This window comes from Podospora pseudoanserina, chromosome 1 (genome assembly GCF_035222485.1).
Source record: "Podospora pseudoanserina strain CBS 124.78 chromosome 1, whole genome shotgun sequence".
Taxonomy (NCBI): Eukaryota; Fungi; Ascomycota; class Sordariomycetes; order Sordariales; family Podosporaceae; genus Podospora; species Podospora pseudoanserina.
The window spans coordinates 4847217-4865907 of record NC_085920.1 but is presented as its reverse complement, the minus strand read 5'-3'; the positions used below and the strand labels follow the sequence as shown (position 1 = coordinate 4865907).

Genomic DNA, 18691 nt, shown 5'->3' with positions numbered 1-18691 from the left:
CCGTATCAAAAGCCTCACTATCCTGAAAAGCAACCACCACCCTCCCCCCTCCCCTCCCTCCATCTCCACCCTCAACGCCTCAAGATCATAATCCAAATACCTCCTCCCTCCCCCCTCCCATCCTCCCATCCTCCCCCCCCTTCCTGACCTCCCATCCCTCCCTAACAATCCTCTTCAACCCCCTTCAAATTCCCCCACCTCCCCCGCCCTCAACCGTACAAACCTCACCCTCCCTCCCCAGTTCAGCCAACACATCCCCCAACTGCGAAAACAGCAAATCCTGGCCCGCAATATTAGGTCCCGTGATGATAAACCCAGCCGGAACCCTCCCCCTCCCCTCACATTCATGAACATCACTGTTCAAAAACTCGACAACCTCCTCCAGAGTCTGGCGGTTCGCATCCCTCAGCACACTCTCAATCTCGCTCTCCAAAACCGGCCAGGCAGACTCGTAGGTCTTTTTTCGGAGGTCGGCCGCCGAGGGGGACTCGAGGCCGTTGAACAATCTGGGCCACTGACGCCCTTCATCATCTTTTTCCTGGGCAGGAAGAGGAGCAGCGGTATCCTTTTCCGACACCCTCCTCCTTTTCGCCGGCCGACCTGGCGCAGATTTTGTTGTGGTAGTTGGCGATGTATTTGTGGCGGCAGTGGTGATCGGTGGTGCAGTAAACATGTATGCTACCTAATACAGCTCTCATCAGCACATCAAATCAATTCAACTCCCAAACCCTACAAACACTCACCCTGTGATCATCCTCCTGGAATAAACTCGTGTCGTCAAACTCGGCCATTTTAATCTCAAGACAGAAACTACGGGGGTTTGACAATAAAGTTGATAAAACGCGTTGTCGCGTGAAAGTGTTCATGAAGGTTCTCAAAACCGTTCCATCCTAGCGTGTTTGATTGAAATATGCTAACTTACACGTCACAGCTGTAATCTTACACCGCCACAATTTGCAGCCACTTCCATAATCCCCTGACGGGATTGTGGCACTCTTCACATCTCATCTCATTCACTACCTATTCATCCTCACTCATCAAGCAGGCAGGTGGGGAAAAATGATAATTGCTAAGCATACTACTATACCTCAACACTATTAACTCCATAAAAAAGCCAAAGGAAGTAGTCCATCATCGAGATATGCAAAGCGCCTACTCGACGACAACAGTGACAGAGATCGAGAGAGTGCGTTTGTCGGCATGACGAAGAAAACACATGGCCGGAATAAAAAAATAAAAAAAAAGCTCGACTCCTTTCCTTCTTTCTGCTGCTTTATTCCGTCCCATAATCTCTCCTCTTTCCTCCGTGGCCTCCCTCTACTACCCTAACCCCCTTTTCATCTTCCCAGCAGCAGCAAAATTATCGGCTCCCTTATTCCCCCCCCAGACCTCTCTCTGCTAGTAACGTCCACGCTTCCGCTCTCCTTTGTACACTCTCCCAAGGCAGCCCCAAGAGAGAAAGATGAAAATATGGAAAACCCTAGCAAACGTTGTGCGAGCCTGTATTTAAAAAGAGCCAGAACACCACCAACCGCCTCCCTACCCCAAAACCAGACCAGGAAAACGTTACCCTTGTGTGTTGTTGTGCAAAGGGAGAAAAAAAGACAGAAAAAAACACAAAACTCAGAACCGCCTAGTTTTACACAAACAGGATACTGCCAAGCTTGCTGATGACCATTGCTAAGATGCTCCCCAACGCACTTTTGGACACCCTTGAACAATTTTTGCCGCCAAATCCCCGCTTGTCGACTCTTGATGGATTCCCGCTTTGCTGCCAGCGATGTAGTCGTAACGATATGGGAAATTGAGTTCAGCCCGTCGTTTAGGCGGACGCCTCAACAGCATCTGGCTTGGCCTGATGTAAATTGTCAGTCAATGTCACTCGAAAGAATTGTTCCATTTACTGCAGGCCCACCTCATCAACATCCATCTTGTCTGCAGGCTCTGAAGCCTCCTCAGACTTCTCCTTGGTCTTCTCCGCTGGAGATTCATCCTTCTTCTCCTCCTTTGGCTCTTCCTTGGCCTCCTCCTTCTCGGCCTTTGCGGGCTCATCACCCTTGACACCGTTGGTCTTGGCCTCTTTGGGCGCTGTGCCGTTGACAGCCTTGGCCGCAGGAGCTGGAGCCACCGCTCCTCCATCAACCGCAAGAAGTTCATTCCACTTGTTGAGCAGCACTTGAGAGCGTGACTTGAAGTTGAATTCCTTCTCTTTGGGAATATTCTCCAGCTTCAGAATCGCCTTCAAGACCTTGTTGATCTTGGTTGTCCGGATGATGCTGACCTCCAGATTCGGGAAGCCCTCGAGCTTAGTGATGTACTCGGACATGGTGGCCATCTCCTCCGCCTTGGGCTCTTGGTCCCTAGTAAGAAGACCTTTCTGGAGCTTGTGCCGCAGGAAAAGCACCTCCCGCTCCTTTCTCTCCCTCTGTTCCTGTGGCGACAACTCGGGCTCCTTGGGAGCTTCAGAAGCTTCCTTCTCGACCTTATCCTCACCGTCCTTTGTCTTTTTAGACTTGGTCTTTGTGGCCTTCGCATCAGGCTTGGCCTTGGCTGAAGGTGTGGCACCGTTGGTTGCCTTGGGAGTCGCGTTGCTCGTCAGCTTAATCTTGGTCTTCTTAACTGACTCTGTGCGCTGAGGAGTCTATCGAAGGGCATATAAGCAAATGTCATGACGAAAATCGGGTGTGTGACTGCTTACCTCTGCTGGCTCATCCGCCTTTCTCTTCTTCGACTTCTTCTCCTTGGGAGGTGTGCTGTTCTCGGCATCATGGTCCATATCAACATCCTCATCGACGACAGCAGACGACTTCTTCTTCCCCTTGGGGGTAGCCGCCTTCGCAGCCTTGGCCCTCTCCTTCTCCTCCTGTTCCGCCTGGTATTGGTCAAGAACATCCTTGTAAAACTGGAGGGGGTGTTGCTCGGCGGCGAGTTTGTGAGCCGCCTGGAGGTCTTTCCTCATCTTGTCGGTGTTGATATTCTTAACCTCCTCAGGGTCAAGGTCGATAAGCTCTCCATTTGGTACCCAGCCACTGTAAACAGAGGCGCATTAGCATTCAGCGCCCAGTAAAACCTTAACGACAACCTCGGGGCGAACATTAGAATGAAAACTCACAATTCGTTGGTGTAGAGGTACATGACGGGGAAAGTCCGGTCGGCGACCTTCTTGGCGCCATCGGCGTAGTCGTCGCGGTATGTGCCGTCTTGCCGCTTGGCAGTTACTGGGCGAGACTTGAGCAATGAGTCGGGCAGCATGCCCTCATCGCAGATGATCACTGGCCATTGCGGGTGGCCCTTGAGCTTGACGAAGAAGTATTGGCCTGGCTGGGCGTCGGTGTGCAGAATGCGCGGCTTTGATGCCTTTCTGTTCAGCTTCTTTCCCTTGGCCTCGCCAGCACCAATTGACTTGCGGTTGGCCTTAGCCTTGGGGGCCGCATCGGCATTGTTGTCGGCGGATGGTTGGGATGGGGCTCCAGCCTCAGAAGCATCGGCAGCGTCTGTCATCTCGACGTCTGGCTTCTCTTCGGCTTGCTCGGCGGTCTTCTCGGCAGCTGATGCTGATAACAGATGATGGTTAGCTAGATGTAGTGGCGAGGATGTAAGTGGCCTGCCTGGCAGGTGTTGTGGGACACGTTACCCTCTTCCGCTTTGTTGTCAGAGGCTTCCTCGGCAGGAGCAGACTCGACGGCAGCCTTGGACTCGGCCGCAATGGCCTCTTTAATGTCTTGGGCAGCAGGGGCAATAGGCGCGTCCTCCTCCTTCTTCTCGACAGCTGGTTGCGCGGCTTCAGAGGCGGGCGCGACTGGAGAACCTTCTCGTGACATTTTGGGTCGGTTAGGGTGATGTCAGCGAAGGATCGCGACGGGGACGTGACAGGTTGTTTGTCGTGTGCAGACTTGGACTTGGACGCGTTGAGCGCTTGGAAGTCTTATATCAAGAGTGGCGCGGCCTCGGGTGATGGATTCAATGCTGTTCCGATGGGAGCGCGATGAAAAGAGAAAACACACAATGGCGAAGCGCTAGGACAATGGAAGGTGGTTGCGCGGAAGTTTGGAGGAGCCTTCGCGAGAAGAGAAATTATTTGAGGGCAGTACACGAAGGAAGTGGTCCGAGCGTCTGGCGTGCGTGTGGTTCCTTGGTGGGTGAGTGGGCATGAGGGAGCTTTTGCTTTGCTCTTCCAGGTCTTGGTCTCTTCCCCTATCAAAGGAGGCGGAGTGTGCGGAGTGCCACTGTGTGTGGTCAGACCAACAACAAACCCAAATAGGAGCTGCCTGTCTTGTCTACCTTTACGCCGCCTTACGCTTGGCCCTTGTCACCCTGTCACTTGTCACCAGCTTGTCTCCCAACATCACCCTTGGAGGAGTACATAGGTGGTTGAGGGCCAAGCAACCAGCCCTCTCTTCTCGCCACCACCTTCTCCACCACCAGCACCTCCTCCTCCCAAGATCATCCACCCCCAAGATCATCCACATCTCCATCCACGTCCCCATCTCCATCCACGTCCCCATCTCCATCCACGTCCCCTTCCCACTCCCGTCCCCCTTGAGCCTGTTCAACAACAGCATCCGGAAACCCCACATGGCTTTCCGACTTCAGCCTGAGAGACCATCTCGTGACGTAGACCATCCCCCAACAGCAAAGGTAATGCCCCCAAGTAGATTGAGACCAAAACAGACATCAAAGTTAATTTTATATTATACCTCCAAAACCCATTATATACCATATACACACGCTCAACCAACCGCCCTTGATGACAATAAGAGAGAAATCCGATTGGGAATGAAGACAACATTTTTGACCCCCTCCCCCAGCCCCCCCAAGCTCTGAACCAACAAACCCCCACCACCACTTCACATTCCACCCAAAAGCCTTCCGCATCACCCACTACTCATCATCCTCCGCCTCATCGTCCTCCTCCTCATCAACATCCATCCCCTCCGCAACCTCAGCCGAAAATGATGGCTCCTGATCCACACCCATGTAACTGTCGCTCATGAAGAAGAGCTTCAAGGCGTGGTGGCCCGCCGTGGGCACGGTGAATTCCAGTCTGACGTTGAGTTTCCGTCCTACCGTGATCCGCTTGATTGCCAGCAGCTCCTTTGTCTTTTCCTCCCCAACCACCAACCACCAACTCTCCGTCTTCTTGCCGGGGTAAAACGGCGCGTGCACGGTCGGGTCGTACCCCTCGTCCTCGTCAATCTCCCGCTCGATCGCGATCTTGAGGTACGCCGGCTCGCCAGCCCGGATCTCATCCTTGTCCTCCACCTCAACCTCCAGCGAGATTTCGGGATACTTGCTGTTGGTAAAGTTGGCCGCCTGCGCGAGCTGTGACTGGGTGAACCCGAGATCCTTGATGAGAGAATTGTAGTCAGGATTCTCGTCAGGATCCATCTTGCTCATAAAGTCAAAGATATCCTGAATGTCGTACTTGTTGGCCACCTTGACAGTTTCGGTGGTGAAGTTGGGAATCTGCTTGAGGGGGCTGTCGCGATCCCACATGGCCTGCACCACCATCTGCGACATTTCCATGGCGTTCATGGCGTTGAGACGGCCATCAGAAGACAAGATATCGACGATGGCATTCAACAGGCTGACAATCTTGGTCAAGATGACTTCCTGGTCCTTAGCCAAATCAATCGGGAGGTTCATCCGGGAGAAATGGGCCTGAACCAACACAAAGGCCTTGAAATGAGGCGAATCGAAAGCTGGCTCAGCCATCTTGACGGGAACACTGTCATAGATGCGTCTGAGGATGGCTTCCTCGTGACGCCGGATCTGGATCGATTCAAACTCGGTAGCAGACGTAACGATTTCGAGAATGCCCTTGAGCTTCGTCTTCGCCGTGAGCGAGAGAAGGAAGGTCTGCATGGTGATGTACGAGATGTTGTAATACGCAGCAATCATGGCAGCGTTCTGAGGAGCGACAGTGCCCTCATCCTCGTCAAAGTCGACAATCTTGGACTCCGAGAGCTCCTTCAGGGTGGCTTCAACCATGTCAGAGAGGTACTGGCTCAGGCCCTCGTGAGTAGGATCCGTAAGACTGTAGTAGCTTGGGTTGGCGAGCAGTCGGCGATAAAAGTAGGTGAATGTGGCCCAGTTGATAGCATCCTCACCAGACTCGATCATCCTCGTGCTGATCTCGGTCACAAACGCATCCTGGAGGAAGTTGTGAAGATGCGACTCAACGGGCAGAGCTTCGTTGAGGAATTTTTTGTAATACTCTCTCTTCACCGCCGGCACCATCAGCACACCGCGACCACGGCCGTCGCGCGAAGACTGCGAAGCCTTGCCGAACATTTGCAGAACCTCGCTGAGCGGGTAGTCAACATAGCGGTGCTCTCTGCCCTCGAAGTATTGCGTGCCCATGACAATAACAAGGTGGGCAGTGCAATCCAGCTCCCAGCAGACATCGCGAGAGGCGATGAGAACCTGGATGGCATTATTCTTGTAGAGATGCATGACAATGCGCTTGTCACTCTGGCTAAGAGCTTCGTGGTAGTAGCCAACGCCGTGGGAGAGAGCCTCCGCGAGAGCTGGCTCTTGGACACGCTCGAGAAGCTTCTGTATCTGCTCAACCTCAACGTTCAAGAAGCGGTCTTCATCATCATCTGCCAATGTGGCAGTGAGGATGTCCCTTGCTGTGGCTCTAGTTTGCTTGCGGCTGGGCACAAAAATGAGAGCCGGCTGATCAGGCGACATCTGAGTCACAGCCAGATATGCTGGCTTAGCCATCGCCAGCATCAGGGATGGGAAATGAGGAATGGTGTATGACTGAATGTGAAGCTCCAGAGGAACGGGCCTGACATGAGGGCTAAAGTTGTAGATATCATGCTTCTTGGCGTCAATCCACTCTCCCACATCGCGAGCGTTGGCAAGGGAAACGCTGAGACCAACGATTCTGACCGGGAGCTCAGTCTGGGTGCGGATGTAGTGCATGCGGGACACGATAATCTCGTAGATGTATCCCATCTGCCCACCAAGCATGTGCAGCTCATCGGCAATGAAGAGCTCCACAGTCTGGACGTTCTTTCTGCGCTTCCATTGTCTGGACAAGACATCCCACTGAAGAGGCGTCGCCAGAATCAAGTCACCTTGCTCGAGGAGCTTCAGATCAGCAGTCGTCTCTCCAGTCAGCTTGACAATATCCTTGCCCCCCCGGAGATTGGCAAACTTCTTCTGCCAATCTTGATAGCGCAGGTCCACCAACTCCTGGAACGGGGCAATGTACACTGCGCGTCCAGACTCCTGCTTGTTCCAGTGGCGAAGCAAGGCAAACTCGGCACAGACGGTCTTGCCGCTGCTCGTGGGAGCGGCCACAAGGACATTGTTGTCGGTGCCGTAGAGCGAGTTGAATGTTTGCGTTTGGATCTTGTTGAACTGGGTCAAGTCAGGGTAGAGAGCGGCATAGTCCTTGGCCTTCAGGGCAGTAACCGGCAGAGGCTGCAAATCAAGAAGCTCAGTGTGTGGTGGGAACCTCTCTGGCAGGATCAGCTGCTGGAATGATACTGGCAGTCGAGTCTCGGAGTGCATCCAGCGGTCCGAAATCACCGAGATGAAGTAATTGGGCGGCATTGGCTCAGTGATAGGCACAGTGAACTCTACAATGTGTTCATTCGCATCAGACTCGGCATAGTCCTTGCGGAGGATGAACTGGTCATGGAAGAGAATGTCTTCACCATCGCAGTCTTCTACCATGATCCAGAAGCTTTCAGACAACCCATGAACGTCAACATCCCACTCAAAGTTGGGCGTGATGGTCAACTCGACCCGGAGCATGGAGCGAGTCATGGGCTGGACGTTGGCCTGAACTTCGACGCGAGGAAACTTGGCCACAAGCGCGCAAACAGTCTTTCCAGCCTTGGGCATGCCGAGCAACTCGCCCATGCGAGGGGGATCAAGGTCCAGATAACTGCTGAAAGGCACCTCTATCCGCTCAGCCTTTCTGACGATTTCGCCTGGGCAGCTGGGGAACTGTCTGAGAGGAGACATAGTCGGCCACATTCTCTTCTCGGCCATCTTGCACAGGTTCAGAGCCAACTTGGCAACTGAAGCCCATCCCTTCTTGAGGGTGATTTCGAAGATGGCACGAAGGATGCGGCCAGCAGACTGAGTGACATAGACCATGTCGGCCATCAGGGCAAGGCCATCCAGTCGCAGGCGAGAAATGTAGGCCTGAAGCAGAACATTGATCTTGGCAGTTGGCTCCTCGATGCTCTCCTTGACGGGAATGGGCACACGAGCAAGCAGCTTGGCCAGTTCAAGCTTTTCTTCTTGACGAACCGGAATGTACTTGAACTCGCCACTCTGTGCAAAGACACGGAAGAGCTCCACATCATTCATCGCCGGCTGGATCAGCTTGTTGTAGGTGTCCATGGACGAGTTTGTGATGTAGTAATGAGAGGCGATACGACCAAGCTCGGTAGACTGGAGCTTGCCGGTCTTTTCATCGTATTTGATCAAGTTCGACTTCTTGAGCACAGTAGCGGCCGAGTGTATTAGATCGACACGTTTCTGCTCCAATGCCTCATCATCCTCGTACTCTGCGCCGACACTGTAGAGACCGGGCGACCGGAGCATGCGAACGAAGAGATAGGTGTAGCCGAGCCACTCCACACCTTCATCGCGGCTGCGAACATTGCCCAGGACGATTTCGGCGTTGAGATTGTCTACCAGCTTGCTTGCAAACTGACTTTCAATAGGCAGCTGCTGGTTGAGAAGCGAAAGATAGTACGTCATTTCTCCCTGAGTGGTGATGATGATGCCTTCACCGTATGTGTCGAACTGTGGGCGACCGGCACGACCAAGCATCTGCAGGACATCCTGAGGGCTCAATTCAACCCAGCTACCCTTTTCTGGAGAATACACTTGAGTACCCTTGATAATGACTGTGTGAGCAGGCAAGTTGACACCCCAAGCGAGGGTGGCCGTGCAGACAAGCACCTGAATATGGCCGCTAGAGAAAAGATCCTCCACATCAGTGCGATCAGCTCGGCTCATACCAGCGTGATGGATACCAAAACCGTAGGGCAAGATGTCCTTGAGATCCGTATTGTTGACTGCATTCGCTGCTTCATTAAGCACCTCACGAGTACCGGCATCGTGCTTGAGGATCTGGTTGATGGTATCCATCTCCAAAGCCTTGTCGCGAATGTACTTGGCCGTCTTTGCCGTTTCTTTTCTCGAATGAACAAAAATCAGCATTTGGTTGCGGTGAGTGCCGACATGCTCGATCACCTTGGTGTAAGTAATATCGTTCATGGTCTTGAGTTGCTTGATGGCTTTCCTCTCGGTGATGCCAATGAATTCTTGGCGCAACGGGCAGGGACGGAATGAACCATCAAAATGGAACAAGCCCTTGGCCATATCAACACGCAGGAAGCTTGCAACATCTTTGTAGTTCGGCAAAGTAGCAGAGAGACCAACAATACGGACTGGTTCACCGGTTTGTTCGGTCTTGCGAATCGTCCTGCTCACAATGCTCTCCAAAACCGGGCCACGATCATCATGTAGAAGATGGATTTCGTCGATAATGATCAGCCGAACCAGATTTGTGTAGGAGATATCAGTGGCCTTTCTGGTGATGACATCCCACTTCTCAGGTGTCGTGACAATGATCTGGGTCTCAGAGATTTGCTGCTTGGTGAGCTGCCGGTCACCAGTCAATTCCGAGACCTTGATACCATACGACTCCAGACGCTTGCCAAAATTGCCGACCTGCTCCTGTACAAGAGCCTTCAGGGGGGCAATGTAGACAATCTTGAATGCGTCGAGGTCAATCTCACCCCTCTCGTTCCTGTTCTTGCCAATCTCTCTGAGAATGGTGAGCATAGACACGTTGGTCTTGCCGGAACCTGTCGGGGCGCAGACCAGCATGTTGCCGTCGTCATGAAACGCAGTAGGGAAGCACTTTGACTGAATCTTGTTGAGAGACTTGGTTGTGCTGAAAGGAGGTTGAGCCCACTCTGGCATCTCCGAAATAGGGATGTTCACATCGCTAGGATCGTTACGCTTCTTGGGTGGAGGCACATGAATTTCTTCGTAGCCCTTGAAGGTTCTTTTTGTGGTACCTTCCGGTAGCCTGACCTTGGGATTGGTGTTGAGATGATTGCCTTGGTCGAACACGAGATTTTCCAGGTTGATCAGTTTCTTGGGCTGAAGACCGCCGACCAACTGACCATCAGGCTTTTCCTGCTTTGGGGCTTTCCCGTCGGCAAAGGCACCAGAGTCGATGTCCATCTTGATTTCCATCTTTGGCTTCTTTTGGTCATCCTTGGACTTGCCATGAAGTTCGTCCAGAATCCACCGCAGCCCTTCAGAAGCCATTTCTCTTTCGATTGTGTCTCGTTCCTTCTGGTCCTCTGCCCTGGCCAGCCGTGTAAGCCACACAACCTTTTCCCGGTTCTCGATCAGCTTGTGCACAATCTCATGGTGCTCGTAGTCAAAGAGCTCCATGAGGTCATTTTCAATGTCGCGAAGTTGCCTCTCCTCTCCATCTGGCTCATCCGGCTCTCCTGAAAGGATCTTGAGCGCAAGGGAGGTCTTGTCGTGCTGAACATGGGCATCTGGGTAAAGGCGACCAATTTGCCGTTGTAACCAATATGCATCAATATCCCGGGCCGGCACAAAGTTCTTCTCCTCGGACTTGTCCTTCCCGTTTGGCGCTACATCGATAACCATAGTCTCGCCATCAACCCACCCTACCTCCTCCTCATCCCGATCAATCCCAGCCTCCCCACCCTCGGCAACCTCCTGAAGCTCTGGCCGATCCTCATCGTCAATATCCTCTTCCTCGTCCTCAGAAGAAGACTCGTCCCGTACTACATCTACCATGCCATCTTCATCTTCGTCGTTTTCAAAGTTGACCGCAACACCTTGGCGGCCATCAATTTCATCATCGGCATCTGGTCTGGCATCGCCCATTTCCTCATCCTCGTCGTCCTGCGCATCGTAATCTGTGATCTTCTTTCCAAGATTTACCAGCTCATTGAACTGCTTTGGATCCATAGACTCGCCCAATATCCCATCAATTTCCTTCTTCTTGTCAAAATCCTTGAGGTCATCATCCTTGAGGAACTCGAGTACGGCATCAGCCGCGCTGCGCACTGTGTCGTGGGGTAGATCACCCAAGTGCTCGGCCACAATCGTCAGGATGAGGTTGAATGCGTTCCGTGTTGGCTGTGTTCGTGGTCGGTAGATGATACCCTCGATCATGTCGGTGCTCGCGAGAATACCACCGCCGCGGGTCTCGGTCTTGCCCTTCTTCTTCTTATCTTTCAAGTGTTGGAGAATATCAGCGCCTTCCTGTACATCTCCTCGCTCGACGTTGGGCATGGCACTGGTCTTTTTCGTCTTTGGGGCCGCATCGCGGCCGACACGTGCGCCCATATCCTTGATGGAGAGACGACCGGCGAGAGATTCCGGGTCGCCTGTGGCCTCGTCTGTTCGTCTTGTGACAAACCGACGGTCCGCCTGGAGGACCAGGTTGGACATGGCCGAGTACTTGTACTGCGAGACATCGCGCTGATAGTCGGACATGTTGGCAGATGGTGGGAGATGGATGATACGGGGAGAAATCGACGAGGTGAGGGTAGTCGTCTCAAAATTATGGGATTTCGCAGTCGCCGCAGCGAAACCTGTCTGTGGCGGAAACTATTCCAACCCAGCCCCGCCCCAAAACTGAACTCAGGCTTGTCTGAAGAAGCTGAAAGAAATATGCATTCGAGTGCCGCATCAAATGACTGAATTCGTGGTGGGTGGACGACGCAGGTTACACGTTGTTGAGAGATGGATGTGGTGGAAAATAGCAGTCGCGCTGCTCGCGTCTGAGAGTTGAAGCTGCCATGCGCCGTCCTCAATGTGGGAATTTTTTGGGTAGTTCCGCGACGTCCTCTGATTGGCCGCCTGCTGTCAAAGTAAACCGTAGCTGAGGCATATTTAGTGAGGACACCACTGATGGCCCCTGCATTTATATCAAGTCAACTTCCCTAACAAACAGCCAGTGTGTCTACAAGCTGCTCAAGACAATATCTTGTCACAAACAACAACACCACTTACTGACTATAGCAATACGAGGTTATTCATGAAATTGTCGAGAATGCCCTGAATCCATGGGTGTTTAATATACTCTTCTTCAAAGACAACTGGACCCATAAACCGAAGCCAGCATCCTCAATCTTTTGTTAGCGAACGCTTCAACCTCACCTTACAACTCACCGCAATGCCCAGCCCAACCAGTGATACCCTCACAACCATACAAAGAGTTCTCGATCCCTACATCAGACCACGTGAAGAAGCGGCACATATTCGACGAATGATAGCATTGCATCTGGAGTCTAGTCTCCAGCATGGATCTGTTAGAGAACCCCTGGCTCTGGTTACTGATCAGAAGCCTGGCCCAGCCTCCACCACCCAAGGTCTTTATCGACAATATCTCGAGGCCTTGAGGGCAAACATCAAAGCCCGTGACGAGTTCAGAAAGCAGACTCATGAATCCAGTCATGCAAGCGAGCCAGAAGAAGATGACAGCTCAAATGGAGGCCTAGAGCGTCTCCAGGAGCACCTGGCGATTATCAGTCTCGAAAAGAAGCGCGAGAGGCTCCAGGCAATCGAAAGGCACCTCATCCAGCTGAGTCAAAAGCCAGCAGCATCGCCAGATTTCATGAACCCCAAGGAGGTATTTCGAGACAGTCGACCTCTACCCAGCATTCCAAGAGAGATCGTCTCCGCCATGACTCTCGATAACACCTCCAACAACGCCCACCTCAAAGACCTAAACGACCAACTAGAGAAACACGTCTTCGAGGCAAAGCTATTACTCCAAAAAGAAGAGAAAGCCCTAGACAAGGTCAGGTCACAATCCACCGCCCGCCCAGAAACCACCACCGACAGCGCCAAACTCGAAGCCCTCAATAAAACCAGGATAGAACTCATCAGCTGGATCGAAGATGAACTCTCCAAAGCATCAGGCGACGACGCCGACCACCCCCCAGGCAGTCCAGACAACCGATTCCGCGCCAGCAAAGCGTCCATTAACGAGCCCCTTGACATGGACGCCCAGCTGGCCAGTATAAAGGATAAATACGACCAATACCTCGAAGCTCGCAAATCCCTCCTCAATCTCGTCAGCCAACACCCTAAACCAGACATCAAACCCACCAAACCAGAAGATATGGACTCACAGAACGAGTCTGGGCTGTCTTCTCAACCAACGTCCGCAGCACAACTCCTCACCCCCTACCTAGAGCAACTCCTCGCCCTCTCCCGCGAGCAAAAGGGCCTCATTGCTCAGAAACACCATCTGAACAATACAATCAGCAAACAAGTCAAGGAAAACACCACGGCTTTGGATCATCTAGCTCAAGAAAGCCAGTTGATACCCGCACACCCTATGCCGGGAGGGAATAGGGTAAAGTCCAGTGACCATACCCTCTCCACCAGCAATGACGACTACACCCAAGTTTCTGGCCGTGTCAAACAATGGGTGTATGCAGCTGAGCAAGCCAAGATTGCCACGTTTGAGACAGTAGCGGAGAAGATTGAGGAAGGGCAGGTGGCGCTGGAGGGGTCATTGCAGATGTTGGCGGAGGTGGGTCTCTTGTTGGGACGGAAGGCCGGAGAGGGAGCAAGCATGAACGAAGGGGAGGAGGATATCTGGATGGCGGAGGGGAGCTCGCCTGCGAGAAAACACACCCGTCGAGGAAGCAAGATGGTTGAGCAACCAGCAGCAGCGGCCAAGACAGGAACGGTTTGGGATATGGTCAACGGGAATCTGGGGCTGCTGAGGTCTGATGAGTGAAATGTATTGTATTATGTAGTTAAAGGTGGCAAGAAAAGACGATTCTACCAGTTCCCCAGTATTTTTGCCTGCTTGCTGCCCCCAAAACGCCATGGGAATTTATATTATTCCGTGCAACATCATGCCTCCCTATCTATCTCCCACCCAAAATACCCGATATTCGCAACGCCAGATCCAAAATCGAAAGATGCTCATCCGCCCCGTCCACCAACCTCTTATCAATCTCCGAGAACACCAACAGAATCTTGTTCTTTTGCGCGTCCTCAATTGTCTCGTCATACACCACCGCCTGATAAAGCTGAGTTACCACCTGCCCAGCACTCCACCCATCCGCCACCATATCCTCCACCTCCTTCGCAATAGGTGTATAATTTCCCCCCAACGTCGTCGGCCTCATCGCCTTGACAAGTCTCTGAATCGTCTCGTCAGGAATCACCCCCGCAATATCCTGCACGATCTTGACCGAAACCGTCTTCTTATCCACATCCATCCCATCCTCCCCATCGTCTCCTCCACCAGGCTGCTGCACCGCCCCAACCAGTCTCGCCGCACTCTGCAGATAAGTAATCGCCTTTCTCAAATCCCCCTCCGCACAGTTTATCAACCCCTCCACCGCCCCCTCATCCAACCCAACCTTTTCCTTCTCTGCAATCTCCTCCAATCGTTTCTTCGCATTCCCCTGGTCCAAACTCTTGAACCTAAACTTGCTACACCTCGACGCCAACGGGTCAATGATCCTCGTGACGTAGTTGCAAATCAAACAAAAACGGGTAATCTTGCTGTATGTCTCCATTGTCCGTCTCAGAGCCGACTGCGCATCCTGCGTCATGCTGTCTGCCTCGTCCAGAATGATGATCTTGAACGGGGGGCAGGGGTAGCGGGCCTTGTAGGCGGCAGAGGAGACGTTGGTGAGCTGCATGCGGGCGAAATCCTTGACTTTTTCGCGGACGATGGAGATGCCGCGCTCGTCGGAGGCGTTGAGCTCGAGGACGCGGGATTTCATCAGTTCGGGACCGTAGAGCTCTTTGGCGAGGGCGAGGATGGTCGAGGTTTTGCCTGTTCCTGGGGGTCCGTAGAAGAGCATGTGGGGGAGCTGGGGAGAAAGGGGCATGTTAGTTGGGAAACTTGAAGGTAGTGAAGGGGGTGAACATACGTTGGAGGCTTGGAGGGTTCGCTGGAGGACGGTGATGGTGTGGTCTTGGGCGGTGACATCGCTGAGGGTTTTGGGTCGGCTGGAGGGGGATGAGGGTCAGTATTTAGGAAGTTGAAGTGTTGGTCATGATGGAAAAATACGTACTATTTCTCAACCCATGGTTGTACTCTGGTGTTCTCGCCATCTTTCTTCTCGGTTTCTTTGGTGGCTGCTCCATTGGCAAGGGCAGCCTTTCGGGCCTTGAGGTCAAAAAAGCTGGCCATAGTTGTGGATATCGGATATGTGGATTAGCTTGTATCTGGAAAAGGGGACTTTCCGGTTATTGAGAAGATTGATCGGCCTGGAATGAAAATCAATGCAAAGAGGTTAAGCTGTGAAGGTGATGCTACTGCAGGCAAACCTCGAGGTTGACGATGCTAGTATGAAGGTACTTTACGCGTCAAGTTGGAAAAAGCGCGACGACCGTGTCGTTGGGGACAGGGGTTCTCCAAGCTGGCCCCCACTCTCGGTACCTGTGGCTCCACAACACCGATGGTCAGTTATGGAGGGGTGCTTCACACGCAACTGTTCCCCTCCACAGCCTTCCCAACGACATTAGTATAATGTGTAGAATGTATCAGAGTCCATATTTTTCCTTTGTCTATACTGCCTTTGATATGAACAGGTTAGATTCATCATATCTTCCATGCGCCTATTTTATGTTGCAAGAGGTTCAGACTTGATCAGGTGGCCTCTCTGGCATCAAGACCCCTCCAGACATTCACCTACCCGGGCCGGCTTTAATATAAAACAAGGCTGCCACGTCCAAATTTGCATGTTGAATGCAGGCTTCTCGAGATACCAACATGTCAAACCATCGAAGAGTAATGACCACATCAGTAGCTGAAGGCATCGACTAAAGTAGCAGATCAACGAGTGAAAACAAAGGCGTGGTTGCCTACCAAGAGTGGGGACAGGCCGAATGACTTGTATTCCCAGATCTTTCACACTACTGGTATGTGGTCTTCAAATTGCCTGGCGAGGTAACTCGACATTCCATAGAAGCCCAAGCATGCAGTTTACATCAGGCAATGCTACCACATTGTGCTGTTATTAACCAATCGATCCCTTTCAGTCTCCAACTCTCAATAACTGTTGCCCCGCACTTTGTCCCAACTGTCAGTTACACCCAACGTTAGCGCAGGCAAAGGCCGCTAATCTCGTAGGCGGGACCTGCCTATAACCTTGTCCGGGCACCCGCAACCCACTGCCTTTCGACCATTTGTGCTGACCCGGACCCCTTCTCCCAAACATCCAACTCGTGAGAACCTCATTCCCAGCATAGCTACCAGCTACCCTTGACGGTCCGCAGCACAGTTCTTCACTGTTTTACTCATTATACACTCCGCCTTGACGACATCCATTTCGACAACATTCATCCACCATGGCGGACCAGTCCGTCTTCCGGATCACAAAGGTGGGTTGCCGTAGTTCGACGCTCTCGGACAGTGGGGGAGAGCACACACCGCGGGGCTGCAACATGGATGAGCTCGAAGTTGTACCGAAGGCTGATACAGACGGCGATGTCGCTCTTGGCGTATAGGAGCTGAGTGACCTCCAGAAAAACTCGGATCTTTGTAAGCTGCCATGGTCTCCAAAACGGTAGCCCCGTGTATCTTCGGCTCACAAGACTCCTTAGCTCTCGCTGTCGCTTGTCGTGACATAGATGTCCGAAACGTCAAGGCCCTCATCATTGGTCCCCACGAGACGCCGTATGAATTCGGCTTCTTCGAGGTAACATGAAATGAGTCTGCAATGATTGGTAGCTGGCTAACATACCGGCAGTTCGACTTCAAGTTCAACAAGGGTACGTGATGATGGTTTATAAGAGACATCGACATTCGCTTTCCGGCATCTTTGTCATTGTTCGCTCGGCAACCAACCTGATCTTCTCTAGATTACCCCCGCAAGTCACCAACAGTCACTTGTACCACGACAAACTCTGGCCGTACCCGGTTTAACCCCAACATCTATGCTAATGGAAAAGTTTGCTTGTACGTACGGGAGCGATCAATCGGGGGAGAGTCCGGGCTAACCAGGATATAGATCGATTCTCGGGTACTTTCTTGTCTCTCTCTGCGCACGCTTCTTCTCGCTTTGGACTAACAAGACCTAGGACATGGCGTGGAGAACCTGGTGAGGAGTGGTCAGCTGCGCAGGGCCTTGAGTCTATCCTCCTCTCGATCCAGAGCCTGATGTCTACGAATCCCTACGAAAACGAGCCCGGATTCGAAGATGCCAATGAATCATCGGACAAGAAGAACCAGAAGGACTACGTCCAAAAGGTAACGAAATCGATGGTTCATTGCCGGTTGCGAGGCTGACGGGAGGACAGATTCGGCATGAAACCCTCCGAATCTCGGTGATCCAACGTCTCGAGGAGTATCTTGGGATGGATGCAGGCGGATCTATCAACCCAATGGTGCCAAGTGACTACGATCTCGACATGGATACGCTAGATGAGGATAGCACCCCGTTCCTGCCATTCAAGGATCTATGCAAGCGTCGCTTCCTGTGGTACTATGAGTCGTACCTCGCAGCCGTCCAGAAGGGGAAGGAAGAGACCAAGGACGGGCAATCTTTCACCAGGATGCCTTTTGAAGGAGCTAGCAACTCGATGGAGGGAAAGTTTAACTACCTAGAACTGGAGAGGCGGCTGCGCAACATCAAAAATGCTCTCGATGCGGAGACTGACCGATGGGCGGCTGAGGGAATGGAGGCCAAGGCCAAAGAGACCACCGTCGCGGTCAACCTCTATCGCCAGTTCGAGCAGGTGGTCGAGTCCTTCAAGCGTGCCGACCTCCCGCACAACATCGAGCTGGTCGACAGCAACCCCTTTATCTGGGCAGTCACTTATTTCGGGAAGCCCATGACGAATCTCGATGGTGGGCTGTTCAGATTCGGGCTTCACTTCAGCCCCAGGTTCCCAGAAGAACAGCCTCGTGTGAGATTTGAGACCCGTCTCTTCCACCATAGGATATCCCCTGATGGAACGCCATGCTATGTTTCTGCGATCAGTAAGAGAGAGGATGTCAAGTCTCACATTGAGGCGGTGATTGATGCTTTGGAGGAGGAGAACCCTCCGTACGATCCTCGTACGCTGGTGAATCCGGAAGCCTTCAAGCTGTACTGGGGAGGAGTGGACGAGCGCCGCAACTACAACAGGCGTCTTCGTCGCTCGGTTCAGCAGTCTATGGAGTAACTAAACCCGTTGGATTATTCATGCTGTGTTTTACCAGGCTAACATATTATAGGGACTTTTAAACCACTTCCATCATACGTTTTCTCACATCAGCTTGTTAGGATACAGGATCCGAAAGGCAAGCTTCACGGCGTTTTAAGGCTGGGATTTGGGGGATGTAGCGATGAGGCAAGGGTTATAGTCAGCTTATTTATGGCTTTTAATATGCGGTGCTGCTGGTGTGGTCGACATGTGACGATAGCTGTTTTGTTGTCCAGTTGCTGTCGTTCTGACAGGCATCTTTTCTTACTTCCCCGGGAGCGTAGTCAAACAATAGCTTAAATTCAGGCAAGCGATGGGAGGTTTGGGGTGCTGGGCTAGGGCATTGATAGATGGTCATTTCGCTGGAGCATTTGTGAGGAATTAAAGTGTGTTTTGTAGCCACTTACAGCGTGAGACGTGATGTGATGTGTTTGTTGTGAATGAATAGCTCTCAGCTGACCTGGACAGTGAGAAGTCCATTTCT

General features: G+C 52.3%; 6 protein-coding genes across 6 annotated transcripts; 2 read left to right on the top strand and 4 right to left on the bottom strand.

The window, feature by feature from the left end:
* Nucleotides 1–184: 184 nt before the first annotated feature.
* Nucleotides 185–866, bottom strand: ORC3_1 (Origin recognition complex subunit 3; the record flags this gene model as incomplete). The annotated part of the gene is made up of 2 exons (XM_062939981.1): nt 185–682; nt 744–866. The coding sequence occupies 2 exons, from the start codon at nt 864–866 to the stop codon at nt 185–187; spliced, it is 621 nt and encodes a 206-aa protein (XP_062805624.1).
* A 956-nt stretch (nt 867–1822) lies between these two features.
* Nucleotides 1823–4238, bottom strand: QC764_113238 (uncharacterized protein; the record flags this gene model as incomplete). The annotated part of the gene is made up of 5 exons (XM_062942575.1): nt 3635–4238; nt 3113–3554; nt 2699–3029; nt 1916–2641; nt 1823–1855 (listed from the first exon to the last, which is right to left on the bottom strand). The coding sequence occupies exons 1-5, from the start codon at nt 3819–3821 to the stop codon at nt 1823–1825; spliced, it is 1719 nt and encodes a 572-aa protein (XP_062805623.1). The 5' UTR covers nt 3822–4238.
* A 643-nt stretch (nt 4239–4881) lies between these two features.
* On the bottom strand, nt 4882–11532 carry brr2 (Pre-mRNA-splicing helicase BRR2; the record flags this gene model as incomplete). The annotated part of the gene is made up of 1 exon (XM_062942576.1): nt 4882–11532. One exon carries the CDS (start codon nt 11530–11532, stop codon nt 4882–4884), a length of 6651 nt encoding a protein of 2216 aa, XP_062805622.1.
* A 682-nt stretch (nt 11533–12214) lies between these two features.
* Nucleotides 12215–13792, top strand: QC764_113250 (uncharacterized protein; the record flags this gene model as incomplete). Its single annotated transcript, XM_062942577.1, has 1 exon — nt 12215–13792. One exon carries the CDS (start codon nt 12215–12217, stop codon nt 13790–13792), a length of 1578 nt encoding a protein of 525 aa, XP_062805621.1.
* RFC2 (Subunit of heteropentameric Replication factor C (RF-C)) lies at nt 13782–15867 on the bottom strand. Its single transcript, XM_062942578.1, has 4 exons — nt 15714–15867; nt 15090–15594; nt 14946–15024; nt 13782–14885 (listed from the first exon to the last, which is right to left on the bottom strand). Exons 2-4 carry the CDS (start codon nt 15206–15208, stop codon nt 13926–13928), a joined length of 1158 nt encoding a protein of 385 aa, XP_062805620.1. The 5' UTR covers nt 15209–15594; nt 15714–15867; the 3' UTR covers nt 13782–13925.
* Nucleotides 15830–18632, top strand: QC764_113280 (uncharacterized protein). The gene is made up of 10 exons (XM_062942579.1): nt 15830–15939; nt 16060–16401; nt 16528–16561; nt 16624–16718; nt 16770–16791; nt 16882–16978; nt 17031–17042; nt 17101–17269; nt 17320–18182; nt 18239–18632. Exons 2-10 carry the CDS (start codon nt 16369–16371, stop codon nt 18246–18248), a joined length of 1335 nt encoding a protein of 444 aa, XP_062805619.1. The 5' UTR covers nt 15830–15939; nt 16060–16368; the 3' UTR covers nt 18249–18632.
* Nucleotides 18633–18691: the final 59 nt, after the last annotated feature.

What these genes read in the sequence shown, in the direction of transcription:
- RFC2 (XM_062942578.1), bottom strand. Translation starts at nt 15,208, where the DNA reads ATGGCCAGCTTTTTTGACCTCAAGGCCCGAAAGGCTGCCCTTGCCAAT. An exon ending in CAACCATGGGTTGAGAAATA is followed by an intron (nt 15,025 to 15,089) that starts GTACGTATTTTT and finishes ATCCCCCTCCAG; the next exon opens with CCGACCCAAAACCCTCAGCG. An exon ending in GAACCCTCCAAGCCTCCAAC is followed by an intron (nt 14,886 to 14,945) that starts GTATGTTCACCC and finishes CTTTCTCCCCAG; the next exon opens with CTCCCCCACATGCTCTTCTA.
- QC764_113280 (XM_062942579.1), top strand. Translation starts at nt 16,369, where the DNA reads ATGGCGGACCAGTCCGTCTTCCGGATCACAAAG. An exon ending in CCGTCTTCCGGATCACAAAG is followed by an intron (nt 16,402 to 16,527) that starts GTGGGTTGCCGT and finishes CTTGGCGTATAG; the next exon opens with GAGCTGAGTGACCTCCAGAA. An exon ending in CGACTTCAAGTTCAACAAGG is followed by an intron (nt 16,792 to 16,881) that starts GTACGTGATGAT and finishes GATCTTCTCTAG; the next exon opens with ATTACCCCCGCAAGTCACCA.